At 31.9% G+C, this 24,403-nt stretch overlaps 4 protein-coding genes across 4 annotated transcripts; 1 reads left to right on the top strand and 3 right to left on the bottom strand.

Moving 5' to 3' along the window:
• Positions 1 to 114: 114 nt before the first annotated feature.
• On the bottom strand, positions 115 to 2,760 carry LOC105786054 (protein trichome birefringence-like 13). The gene is made up of 6 exons (XM_052634388.1): positions 2,323 to 2,760; positions 1,947 to 2,124; positions 1,659 to 1,798; positions 1,197 to 1,318; positions 664 to 798; positions 115 to 475 (listed from the first exon to the last, which is right to left on the bottom strand). The coding sequence occupies exons 1-6, from the start codon at positions 2,756 to 2,758 to the stop codon at positions 212 to 214; spliced, it is 1,275 nt and encodes a 424-aa protein (XP_052490348.1). The 5' UTR covers positions 2,759 to 2,760; the 3' UTR covers positions 115 to 211.
• Positions 2,761 to 2,864: 104 nt separating this feature from the next.
• Positions 2,865 to 6,637, bottom strand: LOC105786057 (probable pectin methylesterase CGR3). Its single transcript, XM_012612319.2, has 7 exons — positions 6,334 to 6,637; positions 5,243 to 5,444; positions 4,982 to 5,021; positions 4,736 to 4,777; positions 3,876 to 4,250; positions 3,499 to 3,554; positions 2,865 to 3,271 (listed from the first exon to the last, which is right to left on the bottom strand). Exons 2-7 carry the CDS (start codon positions 5,363 to 5,365, stop codon positions 3,119 to 3,121), a joined length of 789 nt encoding a protein of 262 aa, XP_012467773.1. The 5' UTR covers positions 5,366 to 5,444; positions 6,334 to 6,637; the 3' UTR covers positions 2,865 to 3,118.
• An 8,402-nt stretch (positions 6,638 to 15,039) lies between these two features.
• Positions 15,040 to 18,067, top strand: LOC105786052 (DUF21 domain-containing protein At2g14520). The gene is made up of 11 exons (XM_012612305.2): positions 15,040 to 15,382; positions 15,710 to 15,786; positions 15,866 to 15,949; positions 16,088 to 16,201; positions 16,311 to 16,397; positions 16,567 to 16,706; positions 16,809 to 16,896; positions 17,080 to 17,153; positions 17,271 to 17,395; positions 17,500 to 17,762; positions 17,858 to 18,067. The coding sequence occupies exons 1-11, from the start codon at positions 15,205 to 15,207 to the stop codon at positions 17,900 to 17,902; spliced, it is 1,275 nt and encodes a 424-aa protein (XP_012467759.1). The 5' UTR covers positions 15,040 to 15,204; the 3' UTR covers positions 17,903 to 18,067.
• On the bottom strand, positions 17,969 to 19,451 carry LOC105786053 (uncharacterized). The gene is made up of 2 exons (XM_052634376.1): positions 18,950 to 19,451; positions 17,969 to 18,796 (listed from the first exon to the last, which is right to left on the bottom strand). Exons 1-2 carry the CDS (start codon positions 19,178 to 19,180, stop codon positions 18,596 to 18,598), a joined length of 432 nt encoding a protein of 143 aa, XP_052490336.1. The 5' UTR covers positions 19,181 to 19,451; the 3' UTR covers positions 17,969 to 18,595.
• Positions 19,452 to 24,403: the final 4,952 nt, after the last annotated feature.

Below are 24,403 nucleotides of genomic sequence, written 5' to 3'. Positions count from 1 at the left end.
TAGACCCCATTTGAGGAAAATATTTTAAGCCTCAACTCTCAAGCACAAATACAGAGAGATAGAGAATGAAGACATGGTTGAAACAGAGATAACAATTTGAACCATCACCAGAAATGACTTTAAAAATTAACAAATTTCTTCTTAAAAGCATAAGGAATCAATATCGATAAATATATATAAAGTAAGATGTTAGTTTAATAATAATAATAGATCAGTTTCTAATTTTAAGACTGTTAAGATGAGTTACAAACAAGTCATTCCATGTATCTGTAATTCCCGGTAAGCACCAATGCATGCAATCATCATGTTTCTTTCCTCCAGTTGTGGAAGGATGGGCATCTGCTCTGAACTCGCTCATGTGGGTAATATCTAAGATGTGGAAATTTGATCCCTTGAGAGACTTGTACAGGTGTAGATTCACAAGGCGTGCTTCCATATTCATACCATTTTTCGTCAATGAGAAGAGTTCTTCCACCTAAAAATGGATCCAAACCTTTTCAAACGTTGATTCCAAGCATAAACAAACCAACGCACGAGTAGTTTCTTCCTCAAAAATAGATGAAAGTAGTTGAACTTATAATAAAATGCAGGTCACACTTTAACTAACCAATTATAATGTTCAGTGTGACTAGAAAATAATAGTGATAATTGAAAGAGACTCACTTCTTTTGGTGATGAAGGCTGTAACCGCTGACATGAACCACCCTGGTCCCAATCACCTCCTTCAAAATGTCTGGGTGATCGTGTACAAAAAAGTTTAATAGCACTTGGTCGCATTGTTTTCTCCACAAACCGTATCTGCTAATCAACAATATAACACATTATGAGTGGGTAAACACACACACACACATGTATATGTATATGTATATGTATATGTATATGTATATGTATATGTATATGTATATGTATATGTATATATATATATTAATCAGGGATGTTCACATCATAGGAGTATATTATTATTTCCAAATTACTCAGAATGATGATCATAACAAACGAAAATTAGTAGGTATAACTCTGCCAAAGCTGAGAGTTGTATGCCTCTACGAGGACAAGGTATAGGAGCATTCAGTCAGTTCAAGCTCAATCCGAGTTTGTCCAGGCAGCAGCAAGCAAATAAGCTTTCTTTTGAAAGCACCCTGTGTGAATCTTATTAAAAAATTAAATTACATTAAACACCATGTGCGATAACATACCGTGTGTTTCAAAACCTTATCAAATCCAACATCGGGAGGAATAGGAGGGATCAAGGGCAGACCCCTTTCAAAGAAAAGCATGGGTGACTTGATTGGGTCAAATTTTGAAGGAGCCCACCACCTATGGAAGAAAAAATCAAAATGGTAATCTAAGTCCGGAATCTCTGATACTACATGGAAACATATGGATTGGAATAACAAGAAATTGTTGTGACCAGGAACAAACATATTTACAAATTACACAACCAGTGCCAAAACGCTTTGAATATTGCATATATCTTGCTATATCGACATCCAAGCTCAACAACATTTTAGCATGCATTAGGATCCAATTTTGGCATGTTGTTTAATATGACCATAGAATCAAAAAGGAAAACTCAGGACCAACAAACAAGAACATAAACATATGTTACCATATCATCAACAGTCTATAACATATTAAAATGGAAAATAAAAACTATCAGTGTCCTGTGTTAAAGATGAGTATATCATGGAAGCCTGGAGCCTTTTCCCAAGTGCCTTCCGGAATATCAACATCAACTCTATAACCCTCTTTATATCCAAGATCTTCCAACTTGCCACCATTACTATTAGCTGACCAGCTGCATTAAACAAGGCAGAGTGAACCACATTAATCGCTACCAAGAATAGTACAGTCACTCCAAACACCAGCCCAGACCGTGGAACAAAAACACAAAGCAAAACACCCCACTAGCTATGGTTAAAAATAAAGGCTTAAAACAAGCTTACCTACCATAGCGTGCCAAAAGATTAGTTCGATGATATGCAATGGTAAGATTATAGTGAAGAAAAGTAAAGCCACGATCAGCTCCAGACGGACGCCATTTCTTCACATCACCGGCCACACGTCTCAGAGCGCAAAACAAAGAAACAAACATGTTTCTGTTTAGGGAATCACCAACAAACCCTACACTGCTGAATATTGGTTAAGTGCAACTAATAAAAGCGCAACATAATCAAAATAGAGTCCATCATAACTAAAAAGAAAAAGAATAGAAAATAGAACCCTAATTGCTTCAATTAGCTTCACAAAAACATACTAACAAACAATTCAATTTTGCTCGTACTTTCTCTAATTTCAAAATCTCATGAGAGATGAGAATACCGATATTAGTATCCCTGTAAGTGTGAAGAAACTTGAGAGGATCGAAGGGCGGGAGATGGCAGTTACGAGGTTTCCATCGCCACTTAACGATATCTCGACCGTTTGATTTTTTGTTCAGAATGCAATTCCATCCTTTGAATATTTCCTTGCAGCTACTGTCATATCGATCAAATCTCACATCCGGGTCGTGGATCCACGACCCGTCAGAGTAATCGCATGAAGAGCTGCTCGACGTATAAGGGTTAGAACCGGAGGTGGCATTGGGCTCGATGTTACCGGTGACCATGGTGGGTTTTACTAGATGGAAGTGGGGATACGTTGGGGAAGAAGAAGAAATGGAGGCTTTTTTAGAAAGAGAGAGAAGGCAAAAGATTGAGATGAAGCATACGAGTGAGAATAAAGGGAAAAGAGATGATAGCATATTTGCTGTTGCCATGGCGGCAATCGTTAACCTTTGAACACTAAATAAATTTGCTAAGCATTAACTACCTTTTCTTTTTTCTTTTCTGTGATTTTTAGGGCCGAGGCCCAAAACGATGAACTTGGGCAAAATGTGTAGAACACAAATATTTAAGACTTGGAAACAAAAAAAAAAATTTGTCTGGAGACTAGAAATAATAATACATGTAGTACACTTCCAAGTGAACTCACTTCCACCATTAAAACTTCAAGCAAAAATGTGAGTTACTCCAAAGGCCTTGTTAATCACAACACTGTTTGCCCTTTGGGTAAAAGGAGGATGCTTTTCAGATCGATGACCCCGACTTGATTGGTGGAATGTCTCAACTTGATGCCATTAATGTAACGACCTTAAGTGGAAAACTTGACAAGCTGGCTTGTATGACCTCTTCGTTGATGCTTGTTCAAACTTGTTTGCAGCGGCTTCATTCTCCTCTAGTTTAGTCTCAACAAAATATCTTATCCACCAAGTTGAACTTCGATATTTGGCCTTCACAAAAATGAAAAAAAATAAACATAGATTTCACAGTATCAGAACGCTTCTTCAAGTTTAAATCCCACAGATTTTATTCATTTGCATGGCAAGAAAATTCAGAGCACCCCACAGCATATTTGGACTCATTGCTTCACTTCAAGCAAATGCTACTGCTAGCTTATCTTAGCTCAAGTTGACCTTAGACTCTAGTCAAAATACAAAATGTGATCAATCACACTTACAGGACGACCAAATTTGGATAGCTCTGTAACCTTAGCTCTCTGCTGACCTAGATAACCTGCTCAAGGAATCATACATGCATCAGCAGGAAAGTACAGAACCTGAATTAAGTAACTATGAAACATAAAAGTAGCATGCAAGATTGCAATATTAAAAAACTTAAAAAAAGTCAGGTGCCATTAACTTTATGATATTGATTAGTATAGAAATTAGCAATCTCAGCCCAGTTAGTATTTCATCACATAAAGTAGCTAACGAAAGCTCCATGCCCTAGTCAAATCAGGTTTAAGTTTTGGTTTTCTTTTTAGTACATGCAGACAAATATTGAAAATAAAATATTATTTTATTTCAAACATAACAAACACAATGAGGACATTACCAGAAAATATAATAACACCATCAGATGATACCCTCGCCAGTTCTGGAAGAGTTCTATTAAGGTACCTAGGAGACAAGTAATCCAAGGCATCTGACACAATGACTAGGGAGAAGGATTTTGCACGGTATGGAAGAGGAAACTTGATATCTGCCACACGCACGATGCCTTTATGCACAAGACTTTTGCAACCAGCATCAGCATCATCTAAGTCATATGGCTCCACACCCCAGGCTTGAGTATCATCTTCTTTTAATAACTTGGAGACCACTGAACAAGTATCCGGGCCTACATGCAGTACCTTATGCATGCTGTCACCATAAGCCTTCTTCAGAACAGGTAGTGCTCTCTGAACTTCTAATGTGCATGAAGAACCACCTGCAAATTCATCAAAATGAGCAGTACGAACTTCCTCATCTTTCCTTTTGGGAAATGGACACTCCAACAATTTGAAAAGGCAGAGAATAAATTGAATAGTTGCAGCCTCGAATCCTCAAGAGCAAAATTACCATTTCATTCTACTATTTACAAGTGCCAATGAAAGAAATATGAATGTAAAAGTAAATTTATCCTAAAGTGTTATCGAACTGCAGATGATTGATAAAGTTCCAAAATTTAGGAAATCCATTTAGGTGGGCATTTCAATATTGAGAATCCCATTTACAGATCATTTAGTAATATACAACTAGCAGAAAATCAAACAGGAAATATTTGGAAACTTTACTGATGCATTCTAAAAGTCATTCTTGCATAACCTCCTCATAGACTGCACTGCAGCATCATAGATCAACACCACTTCATACTCGTACCCCAATAATTCAGAAACTTGGGAACTATAATAACAAGACAATATAAGCATTTACCTTCAACTTTACTTAGTGCCTCTTTTACAGTGGTGGATCCCCCTGGAAACCAACAAAAGAAATAATTAACTGAAAACAGAAATAAAAGAAAGCACATAACTACAAGTTATGTAGGAAGACAAGAGCTAGTATTTTTCAATCTCAGTAGCTCAATTAGCCTGATATAGAGATTACTTCATGAACCTTAATAGCTCAGGTATTGCATCTAAGAAAAAGAAGTTCAAAAAGAGGGCAGAAAAAAGAAACCTGAACCATAATGCAAATAGCCAATTAGAAGAATTGCACCCTGAAATTTCAATAAGCGAGTTGATCATTATTCTTGCATTTTAGGTGCACTTTACAGTAAAACTAAAAACATTCTATTAAGAAAGCTAACAGAGATGAAGAACAAGAAAATGAACATGGCAGCGAACCAAAAAAACCATTATTGACAGTAAAATTCTAACACAAAGTGACATAAATGAAGAAAACAAAGACGACAAAAAGCAAGATGGAAGTTGAAGTTACCACAACCAAAAGCCCAATAGATAAGAATGGTGATGAACGTGTCTTAGACTGTACTGAGCCAACAAAAGGGATGCTTCCGCCATCAGCAAAGCGCCGAGCAGGGTTTACAGGCCTCCTTGACATGGTTATATAATAGTGATAAGACTGCAATGTATTATGGCTTCTGATGGTGACAAAGAAGTAATTATAAATCTTCAAAGATCTTCATAAAAGGAAAAGAAACATTTCAAAACCTTTTAACTTCCAATTTGATATCATGATCTGTGAATAAAAAATTCAATTATTTTCATTTATTTCAGTTCTTCAATGCTTGATATCAGTGACATTCACAAACTCACTTCATAATTGCAAAAATTTGTTCAAGAAGCACCTTATCAAGATTCTTATAAGACTTTGTGTAATAGCTTATATATCAAAACCCTTCACCCTTTTTCTAATATCAAATATCAGCAACGGCAGTACTTGTGTTGCAATAAATAATAATATAAAAACTAAATATTAGTAAAAAGAATCACGACTAATAGTTTACTTCATCATAAAGTTAAGCAAAACAAAGGTGATAACATATATACTTGATTAGCTTCAGGAAAACTGGCCGTTTTCATGTATCACAATTTACAAAGATATTACCAATGGAACTTTCATGGATTCTCTGGATCGTAAAAAGAAATTAAAAAAAGAAAAAAAAGGTCAGACAGTAGAATTAACATTCCATCTACCAACTTCCTTCTTCTATAAGCAAGTATAATTCATCAACCAACCAAATAATAAAATCCTCAACCCTACAAAACTGCTTTGGCTACACCAATAGTTCCTAAAGATGCTTCATCATGATCACAAAATCCAGTTCAAATTAACAATCAAATAACGATTAACCCCAATGAAATCCAATATCGTTCCATAATCTTCAACACCCAATTATACTTTCTCAATGAAGAAACAAGCACAATTATTGCAAAAATCATTTGATAAATTTAACAAGAAAAAGAGAAGGATAAAGGACAAGGATAATTCGAAGAATTAAAACAAAGACTTTGATAATAGTGTTGTAATCAAATACAAGCAACGAAGCAATCACAAAGAAGATTTACCTGAAGCAAAAAAAAAAAAAAAAAAGATTTGAAGAATTGAAGTGCTACTCTTTTATGGGCTTTACTTAGGGCACGATCCAGATCTGTATCTGGTCTTCACTCCAGTATATTTTATTCACCTTTATTTCAATTTATTTAATTATAAAACAGAAGGTTTTCTTCTTCTTCTTTTTTAATTACAGAATCTTAGATCCAAAAGTATATAAACACTTGTTCAATCCATTTGGCATTTAAAGGGAAAGACAAGATTCCCTGTCGGAAAATCCGAATGGCCAGCAGGTTTTGTTAGTACGTCGGCCGACCTTTTTTTTGAAGAAAAATATAATTAGGTGTTTTACCCTAATAATATAAAAAAATAAATTAATTACTTAATTATGAAAATAGATAAAATATACAGTAATCAGCCGGTGCGGCCTCACTAGTATTTTTTGCCTGGTTACTCTACGTTATATTTATTTTCGTAATTAAGTATTTAATTTATTCTATTTCGGATAATTTATTATTTTTATATTATTAGAATAAAAAAAGCCAAAAAGGGTTCTGTCTAGCCAAAAGAAATCATTTCCACTTTTTTATCTTAATTATGATGGTATCTATGGAAAGATAGACAGTTTCAATTTCAACTTGTTCTTGACTCTTAAAAAAATTTATCTTGTATCTGAACTCGAAATTTAATTGAAAACTTGATTTTGTCCTAACATGATCCATATTTAATTTAGTTGTTTTATTTTGAAGTAAATAAGATTAATTTTTTTGAGTTTAGACTTAAAATTTAATATATTTATTTATTAAAAGCAAAAATTTAATATATATATATATATATATATTAAGAGTATTTTTACAAGTATCTTGAGAGAGGGCGAGACAGATTTACCCTGCTCCCAACCTGACCCAATCCAAATATTTTTTCTAATTTCACTTGACCTTCTTCGAACTCAATTTTAAAATAAAAAAAAAATCTAACCTTAACTAATAGGATTAAACCAAAACCCGTCAAAATCAGAATTTTTTACCATCCCTATCTATGGACCATACATTGGCTTTACCTTGGGCTCAAGTTCGCTTTACCTTTAGAAATCATGTCCGAAATTCAGATTTATTTTCTGTACTAATAAACTTAGACATATTATGAAAACACATATATGTGTAGTACTTTTTTTTTTTGGACAAATCAGTTCATTGTTTACCCCTTCTATGTATCAATACCATAAAAGGACTTTTTTTTATTGATAAATATATGTAGGGCATACCAATGGATTAATTATATTTGGAAGGCTGATAAAAAAATCGAGAGGATTCGAATCGAATTGGCAATTTAGTTCAATTCAATTTTTATATTTCAATTTAGTTTCGATTAGATAACACCATTAAATCACATCAATTCAATTCGATTCCAGTTTATTTTATTATACCGTTTAAAATTTTCAAAAAAAAACTAATATTTTTAACATATAAGCTCGATATAAAACCCATTTAAAACACAAAACAAAACTCATTGCTTCAAAATTTTAAATATAATTTTATTATACTTTTGCATATTCTGTAATTAAATAAAAGAATAAACATTAAATCTAATTTCAATTTCAGTCTCATAAATTCATTGCTTATTTATTATTATTGTTAAAACTTGTTCATCTCTTTTTACTTGTTATGTACTGTATTTTTTTATTGTTGTTAAAATTTTGGTTATCATTATTAACATTTTCAAGTTGGGTTTTATTTTTTGTTGTTGTCATTACATATTAACGTCTCGTTTGATTAATGGTGTAATAATGTGAAGAAAATAAAATGAGAAAAAACTTATTTATTACGCATGTATTACAATTGTTAGAAGTAGAATAAAGAATAATTAGTACAAATTTAAACTTGAAATTAGATAGATGAGTAAAAATTCTTGTAAAAACTAAGACATCTTCAAAGCAAGCGAAAAATTTTCATTCTCTCAGCTAAAAACAAGTCATACGAGTAGCTAAATATAACCGGCTGAATTAGTTTATTGCTAACCCATATACTAAAGCATGTGTAAAAAACAATGTTCCTACCAAACATAGCATAAGAGTTATAAAATACAAATAATTTAACATTTGATTATGTTAGTGATTAAATCAGTGTTTGATTACATTTTAATAAGCATTTATAATTATTGATTTTCGAGATTATTTTTAGATGAGTATAGTACTTGATATTTTATGTATAATTGAAAAAAATTAAAGTTGTCAAATAATATCTAATAAATCTAAAATATAATTTTATCTAATTGAACTTGAAAAGTTTAAATCCAAAAATAATTTTATCTAAATAAAGTCCAAAAGCTCAAAGCTCGAAAATAATTTAAAACCCAAATCAAATTGATTTAGTACGTTCAATAATAATCGATTTCTTATGTCTATTGATTCGATTTTAATTTAGAAAATGAAAAATTCGAATAAAAAAATCAAAAAAATGGAACCGATCTCACTACGAGTTGTCGTTAAATTTAAATAATAATTCTTTTGTTTTTTAAAAAAAATTCTTAAGGCAAAGGCAGATCGTTATTGAAGCCATGGTGAGATTTTGGGAAATTCTCATGAAGCCCCTTATTATACCTCCTAAAATTTTTGAAAATTTTAATTGTTCACTTAAAATGTTGTGAAGTCTTATTAAGCAGCTTAAAATTTGTAAAAAATTTAATTAGACCCCAAATTTTTTTAGAAATTCTCATTAAGCCCTTTAAAAGTTTTGAAACTTCAATTAAACCCTTCAAAACTTAAAACTCACCCTAAATAACAATTAAAATTAGCAATAAATAAAATATTAATTCATTAACAAAAAAGTCATAGTTTAATTATCAATTGCACCACCCATTGTTCCTAGCCTTTGAATGTCAATTGTGGCCTTCGTTTCTACATATTGCACATTGAGTTGGTTGCCTCACCACCCTAGGGTCTTGTTAATTATGGTTAACCTTTTTTATCTCTATATAATTCTAGATTCAAAAATAATTATATTTTGAAAAAATGAGTCAAAGTATACTTAGAATTTCAAAAATCATAATCCAGAATCATTTTAGATAGTTACAACAATAAATCATCAATACTCTAGTACTTGAATATATATTCATATGAATTCGTAAGTTGAAGAAGTCATTTCTCAATTTAAGTCAAAATGTTCCTCAAAGATCTATACACTTTTATAAAACGATGTCAACTCAAACCACAAAACTTTGATTTGGTGATTGTGAAAGAATATATATATATATATATATATATATATATATATATATATATATATATATATGTCCTAGTGACATTCAATTGCACTTTGAGATATCCGAGTTAATAAAACAAAACTGCACACTAATGAGTAGTGCTGCAAAGGTTTTCCTTCATATTAGTACGAGTAGGACTAAGCTCATAGAACAAATGCCTTGTAAAGGAATGGCAAACAAGTTGCTATCATAAAATCTTTATGCATTAAAGATATGTTGTAACAGCCCGAATTTGGGCCTAGTCGAAACAGTGGTTTCGGGACCACAAATGTAATATTTTGAAAATTTCTACAATAAGATATTATCCTTGGTATAGTAAAATAAGGAAATAAAGTAACAAAAAGGGAAATTTTGAGTTATGTCAACATTGAGAAGTATATTATGACATATTAATGTAAGGAAGGATTAAATCGCAAAAGTGAGAAAAGTATTGTTGCCTAAGAGTAAATACTCAAAATTTGAGGGGTTAAAGTGTAAATATGAAAAAGTTGAAGGACCAAAGGTGTACATATTTTAAGGGTGGAATGATCTAGAAACTAAGGAAAATGGATGAATTAGGACAAAATTGAATAAGATAAGAATTATGAGGGACTAAATCGTAATTTTACCAAATTAAGTGTGACTCAATGATGGAATTTTAAAAGATTATGAAGGGAAAAATGGTCAATTAGAAGAGAGAGAAATCTAGAAGGCAATGATGATGTTGGTGATATTTTAGATTAATTAATTAAATAAATATTAGTTTATTAATATTTTAATATGATTTTTAAATGATATTTTATTAATTTATTATTATTCTATTTAGTATATATATGAAAGGAAAGATGAGGAATTATCATATTCTTCCCCATGCAGCCAACGTATGAAGAGGAAAGAAAGAAAGAAACTTTCTTTTCTTTACAATTTGGTCCTTTATCAAAATTCACCATTTTCACTTAGAAATCAAAAGAATTTCCATATCCATCAAGAGAGAAAGATAACAAGGAGACTATGGGGAGCTAGAATATCAAGTTAGATTCAAGAAATAGAAGCTGGAGGAGAGAAAATCAAGTTAAAGATTGAAATCAATTGAGCAAGGTAAGAACATCAAGATTTCAATATATTTTGAGTTTGATATTATTGAAAAGGTATGAAATTGATGTTAATGTAGAGTTTTATTATATAAGGTTTTATGTTCTTGGTATGTTAGTGAAGAGAGAATAAGAGAAAGTGATGAGAAATAGTGTAGAGAAAGAAAATAAGAGTGTTATAAACTTAGTAATCAATATTTTACACTAAAACAGTTTGGACAGCAGCAGTAGGTTAACTTTGAAAAATCACCAAAATTGTGAGAATTGAATTAGAATATGAATAAAATATGAAATTAAAACTTATTGAGTCTAGTTTCTCATAGAAGAAACGATGTAAGTAATAGAATTGTAAATCACGAGGTATAATAAATTTTGTGAGACAATGTCAGAATAATTTCAGGTTCCCCTGTTCTGACTTTGGAAAATCATCAAAATTGAAGAAAATAATTATGAGTTATAATTTATATGATTAGAATCCTTAATGAATCTATTTTCAAATAAAATAAACGGAAACATCATCCAAATTCTGTACAATTAGATAATTCATTTTTAGTGAAGAGTGGTCGGAACTGTCAGACAGCAAAATAGGGGAAAATTTAAAGAATAAACTGTATTATTTGGCTGAATCAAAAATTCTGAAAATTTTATGGCAAGAAGGTATGTGAGTCTAGTTTCAGATAAAGTTAACGGATCTTAATTTTTATTTCTGTAGCTCAAGATATAAATGATTTAGTGACTATGACTCAAATGGACAGCTTTGAATAAATTTACAAGAAAATAGTGAAATTATAGATAATGTTACTTATAAGAATGTTATGTAAATTAAGGATGTGGAATGGAGAGGAGGAGGAGGAAAATAAATTATGAATATTATGCTAGCATGGATTTGCATTTCAAATGGTTAATTTGCATGATTTGGGCTCGAGGACTAAATTGAATAAAAGTAAAACTTTAGGGGCAATTTTAGAAAAATGTCAAAAAATGACCAAATTGCATGAAATGAATTGTTTTATTATTTAAATTACTAAATTGAATGAAATATTAATTTAGATCAATATTGGGTGGAAATTCGAGAAAAATAGAAAATTTTCAAAATGTCTCCGAATTTTGGTATTTCTGCAATTTAGCCTGGTAAGTTCGTATGAACTATATTTTGTATAATTTTAATTGAATTGAATGCTATTTGGTAATGAATATTATATATATGTGTGTTTGGAATTGAATTATTATTGGATGTTTTGAAATGATTATCGGAAGCTCGATTGGGTTGGAAGCTTTTTGGAGATATATCACATTATCCATTGGTTCTATCGGAAATTTTGGATGATTTGATTCTGGTTATTGTATAAGTTAAATTGGTTAATGTTAGCTCATAAATGTTTTGATTTTGATTGGTTATAAACATGAATGCTTGATGAAATAAAATGTCTGAAAATTAATTTGTAAACTCCGGTAATACTCTATAACCCTATTCTGGGGAAGGATACGGGTTAGGGGTGTTACATATGTTCCCAGTTAACCACCAGCTAAATGTTTGTCATGTCAAAGTTTTTCGATAAATTCAAATATATCAATTTATGAAATTAAACGACTTATCCGCCAGCAACATTTCTTCAACTATATAGAACATGCAAGCTCTGGCGTATCAATTAATCTCATTAGGAGTTGCATGGGCCTGTGATAGCGGTTTAGTGAATGGTTTCAACCATTTAAACTTTACTAGTGCTTATTTTATGTGGGAACTGTGCCCAATAATTCATAGTATAATGAGAACAAGTAGAATGAATTCATTATCGTTATTAGTTTAGAGTTATATCTTCAAGCGTTACTGTCCTTTGTCACATGAAAAATAAAAAAGTTTCCATCTTTCAACTAAAGTGACAAATAACTCTTGCACAATTCTGAAGTTTCTAGTATCCCTTTGTAATTTGTCTTCTATTTGCTCGTACAGAGCATCAAATTTCTATTGATGGCAGACCTGAAGATTTAAGGTTAAAAGTAGGAAATAAAGAGTTTAGGTTGAGAAATTTAGGAGCAAAATAAGGGAGTGGGATATGTATATATAGGGTGCGCCTTGATAACCATGGTAGGGGAAAAGCTAGGAATTTTGAGTTGGGGGCCAAGATTAAATTAAAATTTTTGGAGAGGCCAAAGTTAAATATTTTATGTTAGAATGGTTTAAATCAAATTATTAATTTTTAGAGGGCCAAAATTTAATTATAGGGTTAAAAATGATTAAATTAAAGTATTAGTTTCAAAAGGGGCCTAAAGAGCAATTATATCGTTTAACTAAGGGGCCAATGCTCCACCAATGGATGTTGAGGTCATATTTGAATTAAATTGGGTGATTTGATCTATGATCAATAACTACTCAAATCAATATTTTAGGTCTAATTTCGACATCCACGAATGTTAAAGGAATTGTGAAATATAATAAAACAAAAGACATAGTGGAAAAATGTCATTGTAATTTCTCTAAAGGATTAATATGTCATTTGGTACTTGAGTTCAGTTTTAATGTATAATTTAGTATTTAGATCAAATGTCATCAATTACCTCGATTAATATTTGACAAGTCTACTCCAATAAAATAATATAAGTGCTTAGTTGGGATAAGAACAAGTTCAAGTATATAATTGAAACTAAAAAAAAAACTTTAAATACCAAATTGAATATTGAAAAATACTATATTAATCATTCTCTAAACTAAATATGATAAATTCTCTAAATCAAAGAGAGACTGGTGGGCATGGCTTAGCTTTGGTTACTAATGACTGATTAACAATTTTCTTGGTTTTCAAGAATGATAAATAAGCAGCAGGGCATAGGTAATTGAAGATACTGAAAAAGAGAGGCCTAAGCCATGCAGTGGCCGACTGATGATGCCTTTGCCAAATGGATTTTCTTTGATTCTTCGACAGATAAGACATCAAATCCGCTTTTGGCCAAAAACAGAAGAAGACATCAAATCTGTTTCCAAATCCTTTTCTACTGTGCTTTTTTAATTGTCCATGCTTTGCCCACGTCATATAACTCTTATATTTTAATTTGTCTTAAAATATAATAGAAATATAAGATATTTTTTAAAAAATTCAAATTCTGTCATGAATTTCAGATTACTTAAGAAAGAGATCATAATAAGACATCCTATATTACGGGATGATCAAAATATTGAAATCTAAACTATGTAATATAATTTCAGAATGTAACATCACAAGTCATAATTTTATATTCAATGAACTAAACAACCTTTTAGAGATTTTTGCATATTATAATAATATTTAGGTTTAATGCTCACTTTGGCTCTCGAATTATATATGTTTTCTTGTTTTGGTGTCTTTTTTCTTCTTCTCACTTTGATACTTAAATTATCTTCCATTATTCAAATTAACTCACGACGTTAAAAAATTAAAGATTGACATATGGTATTATTAGAATGCATCACGTCAGTCTCCTTTTTATTTTTAATATTATTTATATTATATTAATTAAAAGTTAAAAAATTATATATAATACATAAATAATTTAAATTTTCAAAAAAATCAAAATCAAAATGCTTTTTAAAAAATTTCTAAAATTAAATATATATATATATATAAATATAAATTTTAAAACATCATAATAATATATAAAAATAGGAAAAAGTATTTAAATTTTAGAAACTTTCAAAAATATATAATCTACACTAGTTGTAATAAAATTTAATTTTTTTCAAAATTTCTATATTCTAAAATGACTAAAAAATCAAAAAGTAGAAAAAGTTTAACTTTTGTCTAGAAATTGAAAATGTTTAATTCAAAATTTTAAAACTTAAAAAATCAAAATATATAATTGTAGAATTTTATTTATTTATTTTTAAAATTGCAAAACCTAAATTTTAAAAAAATTATGAAAATTTGAAAATATTTAAAAGTAAAAAAACACCGGTCAATGCTGATCAGTAATGGTAAGTATTTATAAAATATTTAATTTTTAATATTTTTTCTATTTTTGAATTTAAATTTATTTCTTATCAATATTAGTAAATCTTTGAGGCGTGACTCATTTTAATTAGTGGATTTGTCACAGGATATATTTTAATAGATTTATTTAAATTCCGTTATAAACTATGGACTAAACCGTAATAGAAGATAATTTAAGTATTAGAGTAAGATAAAAATAATAATAATTTTCTTAAAAAGTAAAATATAAATAATATTCTAACATTATATAATGGTATAGGTTGGGATATTTTATTTCACCCGATGTGATTAATTGGAATTTGGGAAATACCAAATTCCAATTGAAGTCACAAAGCACAAGCTACAGCACAGCCCACATGTCACAATGTCACTCAAATCCACCCTTTTTAAGCCAAATCGGCCGCTTACTCCTTTCTTCTTCTTATAACTTTTATCAATCTTCTCTCCTTCCTCCCATTTTCTAATAAGACACACACCTCTTCACATATAACATGCTTTTGGCAATGGAATATTCTTCCTTTTCCTAACTACAGCTCCTCGACTTCATTTTGAATTTTATTTCTGTTTGGAGACAAGCAGATAAAATTCAACAATGGCGGTGGAGGTAAGATGTTGCGGGACCGATTTCATTATTCACATACTCATAATAGTACTGTTGGTGTTGTTCGCTGGGATGATGTCCGGCCTTACTTTAGGCCTTATGTCCTTGAGTCTTGTTGATCTTGAGGTTCTTGCCAAGTCTGGTACTCCCACTCATCGTAAACATGCCGGTATTTCTTCATTTCCGATTTAAAATGCGTTTCTATTTGTATTCAATAACAATGATTTATTTTAATTTATGAGAACGAATCATTAATGGAATCATAGAATGTTTATTTCTTGATTATTTAGCTTGTTCATTGAAATTTGTAGTTCACAGTTTTTTTTTTCCTAAAAATACTTCAAAGTTTGAAGGATATACTTGGAAATCACATGACAAAGCTAAGTGATGATTAATGAAATTTTTGACATATTTTGCTTTGTATGATGGATGTTCAATAGTCAGAGTCAATGCTTTGCCAATGCTAACTTTATCACTTATTCACTCGTTCCAACAGCAAAGATATTGCCGGTTGTCAAAAACCAGCATTTGTTGCTTTGTACGCTACTTCTATGCAATGCCGCTGCAATGGAGGTATATTTTTATAAATACATCTTCAACAGGTGATCCAGCTTCTTGATTTTGGAACCTTTTTTTTGTTACTTTTATTCAGGCACTTCCCATTTTCCTTGATAGTCTGGTCACAGCATGGGGTGCTATCCTAATTTCGGTTACCTTGATTCTTGTGTTTGGTGAGGTGAGAATCCACTTTGATTAGATTACTCACTTTTGATCCCTTGTCGAACCTGGAACATGAGATTTTCCATAAGGTCCCCATACTTGGTTTAACAATTGTTTCGTGGTCTCTGGCTTAAATTTGTTCTTGGAAGTGCAGATAATACCACAAGCTGTTTGTTCTCGATACGGTTTGGCAATTGGTGCAACAGTGGCTCCTATTGTTCAAGTTCTTGTTTGGATCTGTTTTCCTGTTGCCTACCCAATAAGCAAGGTGATGAGTGTTGCGATAATTCCTCGTATGCCATTTTAACCATGAGAATGACAATCAAGCTTGTAATTCCTGCAAATAGCTCTCTTGACTGATCTTAAGTGATTTTCAGCTGTTGGACTTTCTTCTAGGCCATAGACATGTTGCACTTTTCCGAAGAGCTGAGTTGAAAACACTAGTAAATTTGCATGGCAATGAGGTGTGCTTTAACTGCTTTCTTAGTATCTTATTTGAAATACTATAGGTAGATTACCTTGTTTTGCAATTCAGTTGTTATTAACTTGGTTGTCATTTATCCCATCAATACTTTGCTTTAAGAGAATCTGCTTTCTTTCATCATAACTTTGAGATTTATGATCCTTTATTAGGCCGGAAAAGGTGGAGAACTGACGCATGATGAGACAACAATTATCGCTGGAGCACTTGAGCTTACTGAGAAAACTGCTAAAGATGCCATGACGCCCATATCTGAAACATTTGCAATTGATATTAATGCCAAGTTCGACGGGTATGATTTTCTGCAAATCACCAACAAAGATAGATATATAGCAATTGCATCTCTTTTTCGACTTTGATTAGATAAGTATAATTACATACTTGCTATGGACAGGGAATTAATGAGTTTAGTTTTGGAGAAAGGGCATAGCAGAGTACCAGTTTATTATGAGCAGCCTACAAACATTATTGGAGTCATTTTGGTAATCATTTTCTCTGGATACAAAGTATTTTCAGCTCTTTCTAAGTGTTCCCTTTAACATGAATATGTCATAAGCCCCTTTTTGGTACTTAATAGGCTTTTTCATATCCCTTAGGTTATTATTTTTCTAATTTCTGAGGGCTAATTGTGTTTTATTAAGTCATTTATCTTTTTAATCTTCAAGGTCAAGAATTTATTGACAATCCACCCTGAAGATGAAGTGCCTGTGAAGAGGGTTACTATACGAAGGATTCCAAGGTATCTTATACTTAATGAACTCCAGAAAAAATAGACAAGACATATTCTGCAAAAACATTCACAATCTATCCCTTTTACTCATTGGTTGATAATAATATATATGTTTGCATGTTATAGGATTCAAGAGGCGTTGCCATTATATGATATATTAAATGAATTTCAAAAGGGTCATAGCCACATGGCCGTTATTGTAAGACAATGTGACAAGACAGAGCAGTCGCCATCTACTAACTCTGCCAAGGGTAAGTATTAGCCACTGGCATTTTTTTCCCCAAATTTTCACTCGTACGATGACTTAGCAGTCCATAGGGACATTTATAAAGCAATTTTTGCCACTTCAAAACAGGTCCCTTGCCGGAAGTGAAAGTCGACTTTGATGGCGAAAAACATCCTCGAGAGAGTGCTTTAAGACGAAAGCATTCATTTAAGAAGTGGAAGAGCCTTCCCGTCACTAGTAATTCTTTTAAAAGTGGTTCTCGGAGCAGGAAGTGGACAAAAGGTTTGAATTCAGACATCCTACATCTAAATGGCAATCCACTCCCAACACACTCTGAAGAAGAGGCTGTTGGCATAATAACAATGGAAGATGTCATTGAAGAGCTTTTAAAGGTACCATTACCTCTTACCATATTTACCAAACTTCTTGATTCCATTTTTGTCGACAGTACCTCACACATTTGCTTTAAAAATACGACCTTGGCCAGGAAGAGATCTTTGACGAGACAGATCATCATTACGACGACTGGTGACCATGTCAGACGTCTGGATCAGTGGTGGTATAAAATGAGATGAAAGAAGGAAAAGCTCAATATAGCTTATGATGAATCAGCACCATGGAATAAGAAATACGAAACTTGTAGTGTACATTAATTGTCAAATACTCACTTCACTTGTCATGTTTACTTCTTTTCTCATCTTTCCTCTTCTTTTTCCTATTTCTAGCTTTTTCTTCAGATTTGTGCTTCCTACTGTGCCTTTTATTTGATCTCTCAGGGTGGTCCTTTTCGTTCTTTCCATGTTCATGGGGCTCTGAATCAGAAGAAGATTCATCAGACTTCAGGGAAGAAGGCTTTTCAGGACCCAACTTGACACGATCATCCATTCCAGTTCAGCTTGTTGACTGCTTCCCTAGGGACTCGGAATTTGTAGGTAGATAAGGTCCAGTTTCATCCATCCTAGAACCTATAGAACCTCGACTGCACTTCACCCTGTCATCCTAAAATCGGTTTAACGATTGAACTTTTTACTGATAAAAATCTAAATCAACATATATAGCCTACGTGAGGGGTGACTTCACATGCAAAGAGACTCATCATGTGAATCCACTAATTCTCCCCCAACATACCAACTTTTTGTATAAATGTGGTACAAACCTTGACTAAAGAAATTCATCGATCTCATTGTCTCTTAGACCTTCATGTCCCTTGAATAACTACCCTCTGCTACTGCTTTGCTTGATGAGCATGAAGAACTAACATTGCTCTCATGCCTCCTATTTCTGCTTCTATAAGGGATGCTAATATCCACACAATTCTGCTATTCCCACTATGGTCATTTGATCTTGATTTTAGCCTCTCATTTAGTTCCATCTCCTTTTGTCGAACTCGCCACATCTCATTCACTTCAACAGCTCTATTTGCTGAAAAAGAGGGGAGAAGAAACATATCCAGATAATTTACACACATTAGCATCAAAATGTGAAAGTTAAAAATCCATTTATAGGGGATTCTTCATTCTTCTTTAACCACATGTTTCCAACATTTTGTCCTATACATTCAACATTATAACTGATCTTACTGTACACCAAGCACAGTTGCAGCGGGGAACCGTGAATTTGAGCGACCCCTCACTTTAGGGTGCTGAAGAAAAACATGGATGCCATCCCTCTCTGCTTGTCGTCTACGTTCGGCTGCTTCTTTCAAAAGAATTGCAGCTATTCTGTTTTCTGTGATGCAGAAATAGCATTGTTCATAACCAGATTTCATTAACAGATGCAATTTTTTTTTACCAAGCGGCAATTTACCCATGTCAAAAATTGATCAGATCCAACCAAAAACTATGATCACATGTGCAAATCTTATCCTTTAATTGCTCAAAAAGAAGAAACTCTGATACGTTGGAATGCAATACTAACAGCCCAAAAATTAATATAAACAACATTCATTTGATCTAACTGATGCAGAAGAAATTGATTAACAAAAGAAAAGAGAAAGAAGAGGAAGGGAGAAGAAGACACAGAATCCTCACAAAAGTTTCCTCCATAATTCATCATTTCCCATGCCTTTCCTGTATATTGGCATAAGGAATGGCGGCGACAAAGAAGTTTGCTACAAGCAGAGCAGTTACAACAGTCCCATAAAACGCCCCGTTTCACTAAAAACACTCATCACCTTAAACGCTCCGTTTAAGATAACCAACTAGAATGTGTTCTCTTTTTTCCATAACCCCCAATTTATCGAAAAGAATTCTTAATAAGAAACGGCTTTTTTTTAATTTAATTAATTAATTAATTACGAAAAATTCAAGTTAAAAATTATATACGAAAATGAATTGAAATTCATTGTGCCCGATGTCGTTTGACACGCTTGCAGTATCACCCTAATTATGAGCCAATGATCGACTTTTAAAAAAAAAAGAATTTTTTAAGTGTCGTCACTGTGTCACGTAATACCAGTATATATTTTTCGTAAACTAATAAAAACTACGAGTATTTACGATGAAAAAAAACAGAAAAAAAATAATTTTAATGGGTCAAACTAGTGGCATCGGGAAATTTAAAAAAAATAACAATATTTTTCACGACGGAAGCACCAGTGATATTTAAAAAAGATCTATCGTAGAAAGAGTAATTTGAAGCTTGGATCATTATTTTTAAAGATTTTAAATCAACTATTGCAAGATTTAAACCATAGAAATCAATAAGAAAAGAAAATATCTTCTTTAATGACAAAATGCAAAAGTCACCATAAATGATAATATCGGTAACTATTATGTACAATGTCTAGGGTTTTCAATTGAAAATAAAAACAAAACAAAAAGACAACGTGAAAGAAAGAAGAAAGAAAGAAAAGAATAACAAAAGGAAAGTAATGTAAATTTTAATGAGAATTTGAACCAAAAATGGAAGCATTTAATTCCCTTAAATATTTTCTTTTTTTACTTCTATTTTTTTCAAATTCTCATTTAATTTTCATTAAAATTCACTTGATCTTTCCTTTCCATTATTCTTTTCTTTCTTTCTTCTTTTCACATTGTCCTTTTCTTTTTCTTTTATTTCTTTTTTTCCTTCTTCTGAATTGAAAATTTTAATTGTTGTACATAATTATACCAATGTCATTATTTACGTGGCCTTTTGTGTCGATTTTGACATTGAAAAAAGATTTCCTCATACTAGTTAACTTCTATGCTTCAGATATCCCAATAGCCGACTCCAAATATCTAAAATAATGATTAAAACTTTGAGCTACTCTTTCTATTACGCTTTTTAAAATATCACAGTGTCACCGAAATAATGATAATACCTAAAAAATATTTCTTTTTAAAAATTTAATGGTTGTAGTTTTGACATACTAACACACCAAAAAGTTTTTTTTTAATATTTACTTTTTTTTGCCTAACATACTGGCGACATAAAAAAAATGTTGAAAATTTTCCGGTGTCGCCTGACAAACCGGCGACACCCATTCAAATTTTTTTTTCTCCACCATGAATATTGATATTTTTCACAGGTATTACAAAAAATATATATTGGTGTTATCTGACACAGTGACAACATCCAAAAATTAAAAAAAAAATCAATTATTGACTCATCATTGGGGGCGATACCACCGATGTGTTAGGCGGTACCGACAGGCACTATGAATTTTAAATCACTTTCATATATAATTTTTCAGTTGAGTTATTTTTTGAAAAAACCCATAAGAAACCCAATTCTTTTCTCAAAATTTCTCGAAGATGAGATGAAAAAAAGGGAAGAAATTTACCAATTTAACGAAAATGAACCGATGCAAAGCGGAAGTAAAGTAAAGTAAATAAATTCAATTGACACAGCCACCTAGCTCTCCAAGAAGAACTGATCCTTTACCACCATTGATCATCTCTCCAAGGAAAGAAGGCAATTGGATGCAAATGGGTATATGCAAAGAAGGAAGGATTTCCTGATAAAAATGAACTTCGATACAAGGCTAGATTAGTAGCAAAGGGTTACGCTCAGAAAGAAGGAATAGACTACAATGAAGTATTTTCTCCAGTTGTGAAGCATTCGTCTATTCGGATTTTGCTAGCCTTGGTTGTGCAATATGATCTTGAACTAGTTCAGCTCGATGTGAAGACCGCATTTTTACACGGTGATTTGGAAGAGGAAATCTATATGACTCAGCCAGATGGATTCAAGGTTGCTGATAAAGAAAATTGGGTTTGCAAACTGACAAAGCGCTTTATGGATTGAAACAATCTCCGAGGCAGTGGTACAAGCGATTTGATCAGTTCATGAAAGGGCAAAGGTATACAAGAAGTAAATTTGATCATTGCGTGTATTTTCAGAAGCTACAAGAAGGATTTTTTGTATACTTGCTCTTATATGTTGATGATATGTTGATAGCATCTAAGAGTAAAGTTGAAATTGAGAGATTGAAGACTCAACTCAACCTTGAGTTTGAGATGAAAGATCTAGGTGAAGCTAAGAAGATCCTTGGCATGGAAATATGTAGGATAGAGCTCATGGCGAGTTAGTTTGTCTCAGAAGCAATATTTAAAGAAGATACTACAGAAGTTTGGCATGAACGAGCAGACTAAAGCTGTAAGTACCCCGTTGGCTTCTCATTTCAAGATTTCTGCACAACTATCTCCTTCGACAAATACGGAACAAGAATACATGTTACAAGTTCCGTATTCTAATGCAGTAGGTAGCTTGATGTATGCAATGGTGTGTACAAGACCCGACATTTCACAGGCAGTTAGTATAGTGAGCAGGTATATGCATAATCCTGGAAAAGGACATTGGCAAGCTGTGAAATGGATTCTACGGTATATTCATAAGACCATGGATATTGGATTACTGTTCAAGCAGGATACTACACTTGGTAAAGGTGTTGTTGGGTACGTTGATTCTGATTATGCCGGTGATTTGGACAAACGAAGATCAACCACTGGTTATGTGTTTACTCTTGCTGGAGGACCAATAAGTTGGAAGTCTACACTGCAGTCTACAGTTGCGTTGTCAACCACAGAAGTTGAATACATGGCTGTAACAGAGGCTGTAAAGGAAGCTATTTGGTTACAAGGTATGGTTAAAACCTTGGGATTGGTTCAGGAGCATATTAATGTGTATTGTGATAGTCAAAGTGCTATTCATTTAGCAAAGAATCAAGTCTATCATGTACGTACAAAGCATATCGACGTATGTTTCCATTTTGTGCGGGAAATTATTGATGAGGGGAAAATTCACCTTCAGAAGATTAAGACTGCAGATAATCCCGCAGATATGATGACCAAGGTGGTAACAACAATCAAGTTCGAACATTGTTTGAACTTGATCAATATTCTGCATGTTTAACAGTTGAAGAAGGCACTATCAAGTGTTGTTGACAAAGGCAGAGAGAATTGTGTGAAGATAAGATTACTCGAATCAAATCTTCAAGGTGGAGATTATTGGGAATTATCCATATTTATGGAAAATCAAAGATATGGGTATCAAATAATAGAAAGTCAAAGATATGGGTATCAAATATTGGAAAGTCAAAGATATGAGTATCAAATATTGGAAAGTCAAAGATATGGGTATCGAGATATTGGCATAATAAAATCTGAGATATTTGCAATATATGGTCCCTAATTGTAAAGTGACTTTGCAAGTTGATCCCTGAACCTCAACTATAAATAGGCATAACCATCTCTCATTCTGTATCTAAAACTTGCCATTCTCTACTTAAGGCATTGTTTTCTCTCTCTCTCTTTGTAAATTCTCACTTGTATTTTGGAGTGAAATATATTTGGTAGTGCCCGAGGACGTAGGCAAAATTTGCTGAATCTCGTTAAATTCTTGTGTTTTTTATTGTATTATTCTGCATGAATTGTGTGTGTGATTGTAGTGATTTATTGTGCTATTAAATTACGATTGAGGGATATTCTGGCTAGGAAAGACCTGGTACTTAAGCGATCCTTGTGATTCACCTCTCTTTCCTGGGAATTGAACTTAGTGTGATTTTTTAGTACAATAATTTTACTCTTTTACACGCTTCCGCACAACAAATAAAAACTACGAGTATTTACGATGAAAAAAAACAGACAAAAAATATATTTTTAATGGGTCAAACTAGTGGCATCGGGAAATTTAAAAAAAATAACAATATTTTTCACGACGGAAGCACCAGTGATATTTAAAAAAGATCTATCGTAGAAAGAGTAGTTTGAAGCTTGGATCATTATTTTTAAAGATTTTAAATCGACTATTGCAAGATTTAAACCATAGAAATCAATAAGAAAAAGAAAATATCTTCTTTAATGACAAAATGCAAAAAGTCGCCATAAATGATAATATCGGTAACTATTATGTACAATGTCTAGGGTTTTCAATTGAAAATAAAAACAAAACAAAAAATACAACGTGAAAAGAAAGAAGAAAGAAAGAAAAGAATAACAAAGAGGAAAGTAATGTAAATTTTAATGAGAATTTGAACCAAAAATGGAAGCATTTAATTCCCTTAAATATTTTCTTTTTTTACTTCTATTTTTTTTCAAATTCTCATTTAATTTTCATTAAAATTCACTTGATCTTTCCTTTCCATTATTCTTTTCTTTCTTTCTTCTTTTTCACATTGTCCTTTTTCTTTTTTCTTTTATTTCTTTTTTTTCCCTTCTTCTGAATTGAAAATTTTAATTGTTGTACATAATTATACCAATGTCATTATTTACGTGGCCTTTTGTGTCGATTTTGACATTGAAAAAAAGATTTCCTCATACTAGTTAACTTCTATGCTTCAGATATCCCAATAGCCGACTCCAAATATCTAAAATAATGATTAAAACTTTGAGCTACTCTTTCTATTACAGTTTTTTAAAATATCACAGGTGTCACCTGAAATAATGATAACACCTAAAAAATATATTTTTTTAAAAATTTAATGGTTGTAGTTTTGACATACTGACACACCAAAAAGTTTTTTTTTTAATATTTACTTTTTTTTGCCTAACATACTGGCGACATAAAAAAAATGTTGAAAATTTTCCGGTGTCGCCTGACAAACCGGCGA

Source organism: Gossypium raimondii, chromosome 1, assembly GCF_025698545.1.
Source record: "Gossypium raimondii isolate GPD5lz chromosome 1, ASM2569854v1, whole genome shotgun sequence".
Classification (NCBI taxonomy): domain Eukaryota; kingdom Viridiplantae; phylum Streptophyta; class Magnoliopsida; order Malvales; family Malvaceae; genus Gossypium; species Gossypium raimondii.
Note: the sequence above shows the minus strand (reverse complement) of the source record. Positions and strands in the feature narration are given on the sequence as shown.